Genomic DNA, 12180 nt, shown 5'->3' on the forward strand with positions numbered 1-12180 from the left:
CTCTTGCTAAACTCTAAACCCACTTGCTTTGGTATGATAGTGCAGCTAGTTGCCACAGATCACATTAAAAACAGACTACAGCTGTATATGGATTAAAAATGGGAAACAGATGCCTGAATGTAGGTATAGAAGGAAAAGTTGGATTACACTGAATGGATAACTCATCAGCTCTTACGGAATGTCCGCATTTGGTTTCTTTGTCTTGAAAACATCACGTCAGAGTAAAATTGACCAAGATGAACAGCTTGGGAACCTGCAATATGTTGCACTGCTGTCATTTTATCTTTAGGGTCTGGGTTGGAATCTCACCCAAACAAATAACTGGTATTTATATGGCACCTTTAACATAATAAAATGTCCCAAGGTACTTCACAGGAGCATCAAAACAAAATTTGACACCGAGCCACATAAGGTGGTATTAGGTGACCAAAAGCTTGGTCTAAGAGGTAGGTTTTAATAAGAGTCTTAAAGGAGGAAAATGAAGGAAAGAGGAGGAGAGGTGTAGGGAGGGGATTCCAGAGCTTGGGGCCCGGGTAACTGAGGGCACGACTGCCAATGGTGAAGCGATTAAAATCAGGGATGCTTAAGAGGCCACAATCAGAGAAGCTGAGAGATTTTGGAATGTTGTGGGGCTGGAGGAGATTACAGAGATAGGGATAAGGCATGGAGGGATTTGAAAACAATGATGAGAATTTTAAAATTGAAATACTGCTTGACTGGAAGCCAATGCAGGTCAATGAGCACAGGGATAACAGGGGGATGGGGCTTGCTGTAAATTAAGACACAGGCAGCAGAGTTTTGGATGGCCTCAAGTTTAAAGGGTAGAATGTGGGAGACCAGCCAGTAGTGTGTTGGAATAGTCGAATCCAGAGGTAACAAGGCATGAATGAGGGTTTCAGCAATGGATGAACTGAGACAAGGGTGAAGTCAAGCAATGTTAAAGAGGTGGAAATAGGCCGTCTCGGTGACGGTGCAAAGATTTCTGAAATTACTGCAAATTCTCAAAATGTCACACAACGTTCAGATTCAAAGTAACTCTTTTGAGTCAAACCAAATAAACTAAATTAACAAAATCAGGGACAACAGATTCAAAGTGCTTGCACAGTTTACGCAAAATCGCTTCCAATGACTGTCTCATGCAACTTAAAATTAATTAGTTTACATCAGGTATTTTGTTCAACACGATGGTCCAGGTTTAACTGCCAATCAATGGGACCATGATGCAGCTCCTGTCTCAAATGCACACATCATTCAAAGTCAGCTGCAGCTTTCAAAGTGATACTTTTTCTTGACTGTTGGGTAAGAACAGAAGACAAGGTCCATCAGGCTCATCCCTCTCGTGCCCGCATCTGGTTCAGCACCCGCCCCCACATTCATGTCACCAACTCACCCCCTAACCACATCCTGAACTCCTCAACTGTCTTGGGAATTCCAATACCTGGCCTAGGAGACTATTCCAAGATTACATAGAATTACATAGGATATACGGGACAGAAAGAGGCTATTCGGCCCAACTATTACATACTGATGTTTATGTTCCACTTGAGCCTCCTCCCAGCTTTCATCATTTAAATCTCCCATCATGGCCATCTATTTCCTTCTCCCTCATTTGCTTGTCCAGCTTCCCCCTAAATACATCTACACTATTCACTTCAACCACTCTGTGGTAGGGAGTTCCACATTCTCACCACTCTCTGGATAAAGGAGTTTCTTCTGAATTCCCTATTGGATTTCTTGGTGATTATCTTATATTGATGACCTCTAATTATGCTCTTCCCCAGAAGAATTATTCACCATTCTCTCTGTATCCACTCTACCAAAACCTTTCAGAATTTTAAAGACCTCTATTAGGTCACCCTTCAACCTTTGGTTTTCGAGAGAACAAGAGACTCAGCCTGTCAATCCTTTCCTGATATGTAAACCTACACATTTCTGGTATTGTCCTTGTAAATTTTCTCTGTGGCCTCTCCAGTGCCTCTATATCCTTTTTATAATATGGTGACCAGAACTGCAGTGTGTGGTCTAACCAAGGTTCAATACAAGTTTAACATAACTTCCCTACTTTTCATTAAAGCAAAATGCTGCAGATGCTGGAGATCTGAAATAAAAACAGAAAGTGCTGGAAAAACTCAGCAGGTCTGGCAGCATCTGTAGAGGGAGAAACAGAGTTAACATGTCCACTCCAGTACGACTCTTCTTCATATTGGTCTCAAAGTGATAACTCTGTTTCTCTCTCCATGGATGCTGCCAGACCTGCTGAGTTTTTCCAGCACTTTGTTTTTATTCCTTACTTTTCAATTCTATCCCTCTAGAAATAAAGCCTAGTGCTTGGTTTGCTTTTTAAAAAAAATATATGGCCTTATTAATCTGTGGTGGAGCTTTTAGTGATTGATGCATGTGTACTTCAAGGTCCCTTTGTTCCTCTACCCCACCTAGACTTGCACATTCCAAGTAATAAGCGATCTCCCTTATTATCCAAGATCTGCGTTAAGACCTATACTAAACTCACTTTTCACAAATTAAAATCAATGCCTTCCTTGTTCTAATGCCGTGGGTCAGTAATTCAGCACTCCAGTCAGTTTTATTTTGCTGTATTCAGTACACAACACAAATGAAATGTAATATTCTGGGTTCACCGCAACTATTCCATTTATTATTTCTTCTACCTCAACTCGATTCTCCTTCACTTTTCTATATCCAAACTACAAAGTTCACTTTCTCAAGGTTTTCATTGTGTTTCATCCTCTTTACATTGGAGATCACTCTTAAAGCTGCTCTCAGTGCCCTCTCCAATGCAAATCTAACTAGCCTTGCTTTAAGTGTGATAACCAGAATTACACAGTATTCTAAGTGAGCCCACTACATTATAAAATCTCAGCATAATCTCTGTAGACTTAGACTCCACCTGTATTTAGGCTGTGTACCTCAATATTCTGCTTACATTTTACTGTTTCCCCATATTATCTAGACATTGAAATATTAAGTCCCTTTCTAAGATCCTGTACTAATTACATTCCATTCATTGTATGTCTGCGGCATTCGCTTTTTGGCCTAGTGTACAATAGGCCATATTTCTCAACATTTCTTCTGAGAATCAGTATTAAATTTGACATTTCTTTACTTAATTAACTGACGTAAATCTTTCCGCAAATTGTACCCAGCTCATGTATGTAGGCTCAAGATATTCCAGAGCCTGTCCTTCACAACACATATGGGAGGTGGAATATTTGGCTGACCATGTGTGGGCTGATACGAGTTTTGGTTTGGCAATGTTTGAGGACCGACCGGGTTTTTTGTATGTAGAATTGAAGAGAGTAGCTTGCAAATCAGCTGCAGAATGAGCAATCACAATGCAGTCATCTGCACACTGTAGGTCATGTATATCTATATGGTCAGTTTAGTTTTAGCATGGAGGTGACTGAGGCTAAAGAGTTGTCCATCTAGATGATATTTAGTACTGATACCAGAGGGCCGTTGACCTTTGATGAGGTGAACAGCCACTGTTAAGTAGATTGTCTATAGCATGGGGCTATCACACAGCCTTGCTTGACCTAAGGTTCTGAAAAAATTCCATTTGGACTTGAAAGGTTAATTCTGTTTCTCTCTCCACAGTTGCTGTGGAGTATTTCCAGAAATTTGCTTTGATTTCAGATTCCCAGCATCTGCAGTATTTTATTTTTATTTTAGTCACAAAGAGCAAGTAAAAACTTGGGCAAAAAGGTTTTTAAAGATACAAGTTTAAAGGGTTTAGGGATTGAGGCAGCTGAGGGCTTTTCAGAAGTGTTGGGATGAAGGGAGGAGTGAGAACACAAAATGTTGGAGGAAGGAAGCATATGGAGAGCAGGAAGAGTTTGTGGCGGGGTCTTAGTGGGGGTTAATGGACAAGGACTTGTATTTGAAATTTAATGTGTTGTGTGAACATGGATCCAGTGTGGATTACCAAAGAACAAGGTGATGGGCAAGTAGCGCAGAACAGAATGTATGTAGCAGAGCTTTAGAAAAGTTACAGTTCATACAGGGTGGAAGATGAGAAGATGGAAAGAATGAGCTTTTTTTATTCTTTCATGGGATGTGGGCCTCGCCAACAAGACCAGCATTTATTGCCCCTCCCTAACTGCCCCTTGAGAAGGTGGTGGTGAGCTGCCTTCTTGAACCGCTGCAGTCCATGTGGTGTAGGTACACCCACAGTGCTGCTAGGGAGGGAGGTCCAGGATTTTGTCCCAGTGACACTGAGGGAATGGTGATATATTTCCAAGTCAGGATGGTGAGTGACTTGGAGGGGAACTTCCAGGTGGTTGTGTTCCCATCTATCTGCTGCCCTTGTCCTTCTAGATGGTAGAGGTCATGGATTTGGAAGGGCTGTTGGGGGAGACTTGGCAAGTTGTAGCAGTGCATCTTGTACACACTGCTGCCACTGTACGTCGATGGTACAGGGAATGAATGTTGAAGGTGGTGGATAAGGTGCCGATCAAGTGGGCTACTTTGACCTAGATGGTGTTGAGCTTCTTGAATGTTGTTGTAGCTGCACTCATCCAGGCAAGTGGAGAGTATTCCATCACACTCCTGTCTTGCACCTTGTAAATGGTGGATAGGCTTTGGGGAGTCAGGAGGTGAGTTACTCGATACAGGATTCCCAGCCTCTGACCTGCTCTTGTAGCCACAGTATTTATATGGCTGGCCCAGTTCAGTTTCTGGTCAATGGTAACCCCCAGGATGTTGATTCAGTGATGATAATGATTAGATTCTCTCTTATTGGAGATGGTCATTGCCTGGCACTTGTGGCATGCATGTTATTTGCCACTTATCAACCCAAGCCTGAATGTTGTCCAGGTCTTGCTGCATTTGGACATGGACTGCTTCAGTATCTGAGGAGTCGTGAATGATGCTGAACATTGTGCAATCATCAGCGATCATCCCCACTTCTGACCTTATGATGGAGGGAAGGTCATCGGTTGAAGCAGCTGAAGATGGTTGGGCCGAGGACACTACCCTGAGGGACTCCTGCACTGATGTCCTGGAACTGAGATGATTGACCTCCAATAGCCAAAACCATCTTCCTTTGTGCTAGGTATTGACTCCAACCAGTGAGAGTTTTCCTCCTGATTCCCATTGACTCCAGTTTTACTTGAGTTGTCGAGTCTGGAAGTGAAGTGAGGCATGATAAGAGCATTGCAGCCATGGACAGGATGAGACAGAGGCAGCTGTCAATGCCATGTTGGGCGGGATTAGGCCAATGAATAAAATGTGGAGTTTAAAGCCAAGTCGAATAAGACACCAAAATTGTATTCTGTTCTGCACTACTTGCCCATCACCCTGGTCTTCGGTAATCCACACCAGATCCATGTTCACACAACACATTAAATATTAAATACTAGAACTTGTCCATTAATCGCACTAAGATCCCTTCACAAACTCTCTGCTCTCCATACGCTTCCTTCCTCCAACATTTTGTGTTCTCACTCTTCCCTTCATCCCAACACTTCTGAAAAGCCCTCAGCTGCCTCAATTCCTAAACTCTTTAAATTTGTGTCTTTAAAAACCTTTTTGCCCAAGTTTTTACTTGCCCTTTGTGACTAAAATAAAAACAAGATACTGCAGATGCTGGAAATCGGAAAGAAAAGTACACTTCTGGAAATACTCCACAACAACTGATTCAGCATGTGATAGTGGCGAGGGAGGGGGTATGGAGTGTGGCAAGCAAGTCCAATTTGTATCAAGGGTATGACATGGGTAGGATTAATAACTAGATGAGGGGCTCTGCAGGAGCCGCACAATGTCTTGGTGAGGCTACAACTGGAGTATTGGACACAGTCTGGTCACAGGGAGCTGGGTGAGGGTGGAGAGGATCCAGTCCCCGGAAACAGTGTGAAAGAGCAGCCGGATTTATTGTTGGTGTGGGAAAAGCTGTAAGGAATGCCTTCCTCAGCCTTTGTCTTCTAGCAATAAATTAACGGAACAGAGACATTTCACCTGGAGATACACCAGATTAGTGGCACAAGCAGGCAAAGGGTTTAGAGTGTGGCGGGCAGGTTTAGTACAGACACCAGTGAGTAGCCTTTTACACCGAGGGTGATAAACAGTTGGAACAAGGATACTGGGAAGGGTAGTGAGTCCTGGTGGTTGGACTCATGTAACAAACAGTAGATGTTGCAGTCAGAAGAGATAGGATGGTATTCAGGAAGGGGCTGCTCAGTGGTGAACACGCAGTTAGGATAGAATTTGTTCATACAGAGGGCAGTGAATATGTGGAACAACCTATGCAGGAAGGCAGAAGCAGAGAATGTTATAAATGTTAAGAGTGTAACGGGTAAATATTTGGCCGCCAGGTTGACTGTAGGGTCTGAGTAGTAGTGTAAGAAGCCTGCCCTTTAGAGTGGTCCAATGGGTGGGGATAGTCATGTACATTTTGAAGGAAGTTAGGGTAAATTAGTTGAGTTTGGAACATGGCAATTACAATGTCCAAGGATACTGGATGAACTTCTCTGATCGAGAATGTGTTCGGACTTTGAATGCAAACCTACATAGAACTGAATCATGGAAAACCATCCTGTCTTCAAAGGTTATTTTCCAGCATTACCATGTTTTCCAACTGGATTCTCCTGGAAGTTGGAGATGAGCTTCACTCTGCTCAAACTGTTGGTTTGATGCAAAATAACAAGAGATATTTTTGTTAATGTCGAAGGCCCTAATGGGATTGTGCAGTTTCAAAGTCCAGTGCAAGTAAGTATCTCCCTATGGTCCAGTGATACAGTTCACATGTCTTCAGGAGTTGAAGTGCCATTGCCAATGAGTTAGAAACTTTAAGTGGCCATTTTGAGGTTGAGATTTCTTTGAGAACTTTCCCTACTTGCAAAATAATGGCAAAATGCAGTTTCTGAACAGCACAGTAAGAAATGGAAAAGGGAGTGTTCAGAGGCCAGAATAGTGGTGGCACAGTGCATCAGAACACCAAAGCATTTTACCAACTATTCTAGTTATAAAGAAATCAAGAAGTATTGTGCTTTATTACTGTGGAGTGATCTATCAGTTAATAATTATTTGAAATTAGCACCTTGTTGCTCAAGCTATCAAACATACATCTGGCTTTTGCATTATGATAAATCCTGAACTAAAACACCAAGGTCGGTGAAGTGGAGAGATTGGCAGGAGTCACCTTTGTCAGTTCCAATCCAGCATTGGCAGCAGCCTGGCAGGTGACAAGTAGTAAACTGGGGAGATAGAGATAACAGGGAATACCAAAGACATACTTGCTGCCTTGGTTTTCAACCTGGTCGTTTCATAGCATCAAATATGTTCAGTCTTTCCTTCCAACCCTTGTGGTTTTGGAATCTGCCAAGCACATTCTTCACACCTCCATCCCCCAGTTAGATGCCAACTTTGTCCTCCTTTATCTTGAACTTTTCTAATACTTATTTCTCATTTATTGTAAGATTGTTCAATCAATTCAGGATTTTTCTCCTTTCCAATATCCTGCTCTGTTGATAATGCAGCAAAGTCCTTTTCAAGCACCCCCGCCAGTTTCCATCTATCCTCTACTAACCTATGATCCGCTCCTCACAGGGATCCCAGCTCACATTAAACCTTTTAACTGGTGTATTGTAGACTACTGTTCTTCTTTATTTTCACATGTGCTCCTCACACACCTCCTTGCTTTCTTTACTTATTTTATTTTCACTTAATCTCTCTTTATTTCAATCTTTTTCTTTTAAATCATACCTATATTAACCACAGTATCTGGAAAATTGAAAATATTCAGTTTTATTGTTACCTCTTTATTCTGCAGCTCTGAAATCTCCAGTGTGCCAATTTCTGCTTCTTCTTTACCTCAGCTAACTCTCATCGCTTTAAAATTTCCCCTTGATTTTTATATGAACTTTTCCTTTTCTATTTGGACTTTAGACCTTATACCAAACTCACTATTCGCCAAGTGTTCAACCATTTCTACGCAATCTATCCAATCAATTTCATCGCTCATAACTGGATCGAGTGATTCCTCTCCCCAGCAACTGTCTGAGACTAAACCAGTCTGTTTGCAACATCAGCATCATGTTTGATCTCGAGATGAGCTTTCAACCACATAACCAAGCCATCATTAAGATTGCCTATTTCCACCTCTGTAGCATCATCTGACTTCACCTGGCTCAGCTCATTTGCTGCTGAAGCTCTCATACATGCCTTTGTTACCTCCAGACTTGACTGACTATTCAAACACACTTCTGGCCTGTCTCCCTCATTCTACTCTGTAAACTCGAGGCCAGTCCAAGCTCTGCTGTGGGTATCTTAACTCACAGCAAGTCCTGTTCACCCATCACCCCTATGCTCACTGACCTACACTGGCTACTGGTTCAACGATGTCTTGATTTTTAAATTCTCATCCTTGTTTTCAAATCCCTCCATGGTCTCACCCCTCCCTATCTCTGTAATCTCCTCCAGCCCCACAACCCTCCGAGATCTGTGCGCTCCTCTAATTCTGGCCTCATGAGCATCCTCGATCTTAATCACTCAAACATCTGTGGCCAAGCCTTTAGCTGCCTTGGCCCCAAGATCTGGAATTCTCCCCCTAAACCTTTCTGCCTCTCTACCTTGCTTTCCCTCTTTAAGAGGCTCCTTAAAAACTTACCTCTTCTGACCAAGTTTTTGATCATCTGACCTAATACCTCCTTACGTGGTCATGTTTTGTTTTATAATGCTCTTGTGAAATGCCTTGGGATGTTTCATTGCTGTACATTAAAGTCGCTACACAAATACAAGTTGTTGTTGTGCACTGTTTCTCTCCTTGTCAGCCTCAAGGAAGGAACCCTTCACACTTTGCAGGAATTCCATTCCCTTTGTTCTATTTACTCCCTTCCTGTGTCAATCAATCAGAGGGTAATTAAAACCTCCCGGAACAATAATCTTGTTATTTCCTTACTCTGTTTATAGATTTCCTCTTCCATTTCCCTTCTACAATTAGAAGGTTGGGACCACAATCCCACTGATTTAACAGTCTCTTTTTAACTTTAATCTCAAATCATATTGACTCTGTCTGAACCTCTCGTGTACATCAATCCTCTCTACACATAGCAGGTTTTCCCACCTTTACTAATACTATCACTCCTCCGCTTTTCTTACCTGTTCTGTCCCTCCTAAAAATATTACACCCAGTGTGTTTGTTTTCCACTCCTGTTCAGTTTGAAGCCAAGTTTCTGTTCGTGTTGTTCAATCTATATGTTCCTGTGACATCATTAGTTCTAACGCCCCCTGTTTACTTCCCACACTTGGTGTCTTGCAATACAGGCCCTTTGTCTTTTTAAAGTTTGTATTTAAAGTTACTCCTTTTCCCTTGAGGATTTTGCCCAAGGTAACACCTTTATCCTAGTATTTTTCCTGCTTATAAGAGATCGATTTGATTTTCCACCTCTACTTTATTCTCCTGTATGCAAATCCTTTTTGTTGAGTGATTTCTTTTCATTTCTAGATTTAGCTGATCTATTTCTATAGGCTTGACTGTATCTTTTTGATTGCATTCATTTTCCCTGTTTCCTGCCTTGCTGGTTTAGTTCACTAACCCCCTTTCTGTTCAGCTGTAGCTCATCCTTCTGGAATACCTCACACCTTTCCTGGATCCACTCTAATGCCCCCAAATACAAACCTTGTTCCTGACACCAGCCCTTTAAGCCACGCTTTGAGCACCGGATTCTTCCGACCCACTGGATCATGTGTCTGGGAGAGTAATTCAAAGGCTTTCTCCATCGTTTCTGGTCCCTATTCCAAACTCTGTTTCCCAGCTACCATTTGTCTCCCTGGTAACAGTCTGAGATTCAGCCAGTCTGTTCATAACCTTAATGTCATATTTTACCCCGAGATGAACTTCTGACCTCATATTTGCGCCATCACTAAGACTGCCTTTTTCCACCTATGTAACATCACCCGACTTTGCCCTGTCTCAGCTCATCTTCTGCTGAAACCCTCATTCATGCCTTTGCTCCTTCTAGATTCGACTATTCCAACATACTTCTGACTGGTCTCCATAAACGTGAGGTCTTCCAAAACTCCTCTGCCTGTTCTTTTTTAAAACTTGCAACAAATCCCATTCCCCTATCACCCCTGTGCCCACTGACCTACACTGGCTCCCGTTCAAGCAGTGTCTTAATATTAAAATTATCCTTGTTTTCAAATCCCTCCATGGCCTCACCACCAAACCCCACCACCCTCCTCCCACCATCTCTACAATCTCCTCCAGCCTCACAAACCTCTGTGTTATCTGAGCTCCTTTAATTCTGAATGCCCGTGCATTCCCAATTGTAATCGCTCTGCCACTGGTGGCTGTGTTGGGCCCTAAGCTCTGGAATTCTCTCCCTAAACCTCTACATCTCTCTACCTCACTATCTTCCTTTAAGACACTCATTAAAACCTACCTCTTTGACCAGGTTTTTGGTCATCTGACCTAAATACCCCCTTATGTGGCTTAGTGTCATATTTTCTTTTATAATGCTAGTGTGAAGGACCTTTTTTATTACATTAAAGATGCTGTATAAATGCAAGTTGTTATATTATCACCCCTGACAGCCTTCTTCCTAATCCTTTAAACACTTGCCAGAACGTCAGGCCTTTCATCCCCTCTATCCTTGGCTCCCAATGAAGCACATCTCTGTTCCTGCACAACCCAAACCATAACCATTGCAACAGTGTCTTGAGACAGAAAGAAACAAGAAAAGATTCCAATCCCTTCATTTATAAAAAAAAAAACCAGCCAACCAAATGGCACATTCAATGGAACGCAAGAATCATTTACCCCAGAGCCATCAAAAAGTGTATCTCATTTAACACCTTTTGTAAATCACTGGGCATTCAGCTCCTCAGTTAAGTTGATACACAAGAACGAGTAGCCACATGACCTGCAAAGCCTGCTCTACCATTCAATACAATCATGGCTGATCTTAGACTTCAACTCCATTTTCCTGCCTGCTCCCCATATCTCTTAATTTGCTGACACACCAAAAATCTGTCTCTCCCAGCCTTAGGTGTCTGACAAATATCCACATGCATCTCCATGCCTGGGGTGCTGGGTCATGAATTGGAAAATGATTTGGCAGTCAATTCCCTCATTGCAAAGCCCAGGGCAAACAGCAGGCATACAAATCAATTCTAGTCCTCTTTACCAACACAAGAACTAGGTGATGAACTGAGCAGAAAGAAATATTAGCAGGTTCGCATTATGTGCTGTTAAAATGGTACTTTTTGAAGAGCAGAGGTTGAATTACGAGTCTTAAGGTAACTGGCAGAAATTCAACCCATGCTTGCTGCAGGCCTGCCATGTTATATAGTATGGCAGCCCTCAGTAAAAGTGCTAAAAAACGCCCAGCTACGTGAAGCAACTGGGAGTAACACTGAAAATCCAGTGCCAAGAGTCTTCTCTTGCATTTCACCTTTTGTTTCGCAGAACTTTAAATTGGAAGTCAGTCATATGTCTGGGATTAGTTTAAAAATGCTTTTGTGCTAAATTGGCAACATCACTCAGAACTGTAATGAGGACAGCTGGTGTGGGAAATGGAAAATATTTATATTGATGCCCTTGGGCTGCTTTTCTGAGGTTGTAGTTAAGGCACATTCATAGGGGCAGCATACAGGGAACTTGATAGGATCTGGCCATACTTCATATTGACACTGGCTGTTCCAGTCCCCAGCACTGACACCTCCCTAACCTCCATTAGCATAAATATTTATCATAGTAGAAAAAATATACAGTGTACTTTTTGTGCCACTTACCTTTCTTGCCAGTCCCAAGGCAATGTAGCATTTTTCACCTGGATCAACGATCTCCACTTCAAAATAATGGCTTCTGGTGCTGAGGGGATGCCTTGCTTGTGCTAGACCGACATCCATGATGCTCTTCCCTTTGCCAACATATTCTAATAGCTAGAAACAAGCCAAGGGTGGCAGGAGGGGAAGAAATAGGAAAATTAATCTAGGGTAGACAATCAGCAAACCAAAAACAATTAATCAGGCTGCAGTTATTTGTTACTGTGACAAAATACAAAGCCTCAAACAGCAAGTTTTAAAATACCCCTTTCAAACATCCTACATTACCCCTTCCTGCTCTATGCTATTCAATTAAAGTAGGCATTTTTCATATGCAAGTCTAAATTATGAGCATTAGCAGTCCTTTACAAGCAGCATGAGCTTGTCCTCACTCCACAT

The 12180-nt window shown here is 42.2% G+C and overlaps 1 protein-coding gene across 3 annotated transcripts in view; it reads right to left on the reverse strand.

Annotated features, from left to right (window-relative positions):
• Positions 1–12180, reverse strand: part of spryd3 (SPRY domain containing 3) — a 301493-nt gene that overhangs the window by 143061 nt on the left and 146252 nt on the right. For all 3 annotated transcript variants that reach the window (XM_041180447.1, XM_041180448.1, XM_041180446.1), the window contains exon 7: positions 11749–11898. In XM_041180447.1, the coding sequence (XP_041036381.1) occupies positions 11749–11898 (150 nt within the window). The remainder of the gene's footprint in view (positions 1–11748; positions 11899–12180) is intronic.

Source organism: Carcharodon carcharias, chromosome X, assembly GCF_017639515.1.
Source record: "Carcharodon carcharias isolate sCarCar2 chromosome X, sCarCar2.pri, whole genome shotgun sequence".
Classification (NCBI taxonomy): domain Eukaryota; kingdom Metazoa; phylum Chordata; class Chondrichthyes; order Lamniformes; family Lamnidae; genus Carcharodon; species Carcharodon carcharias.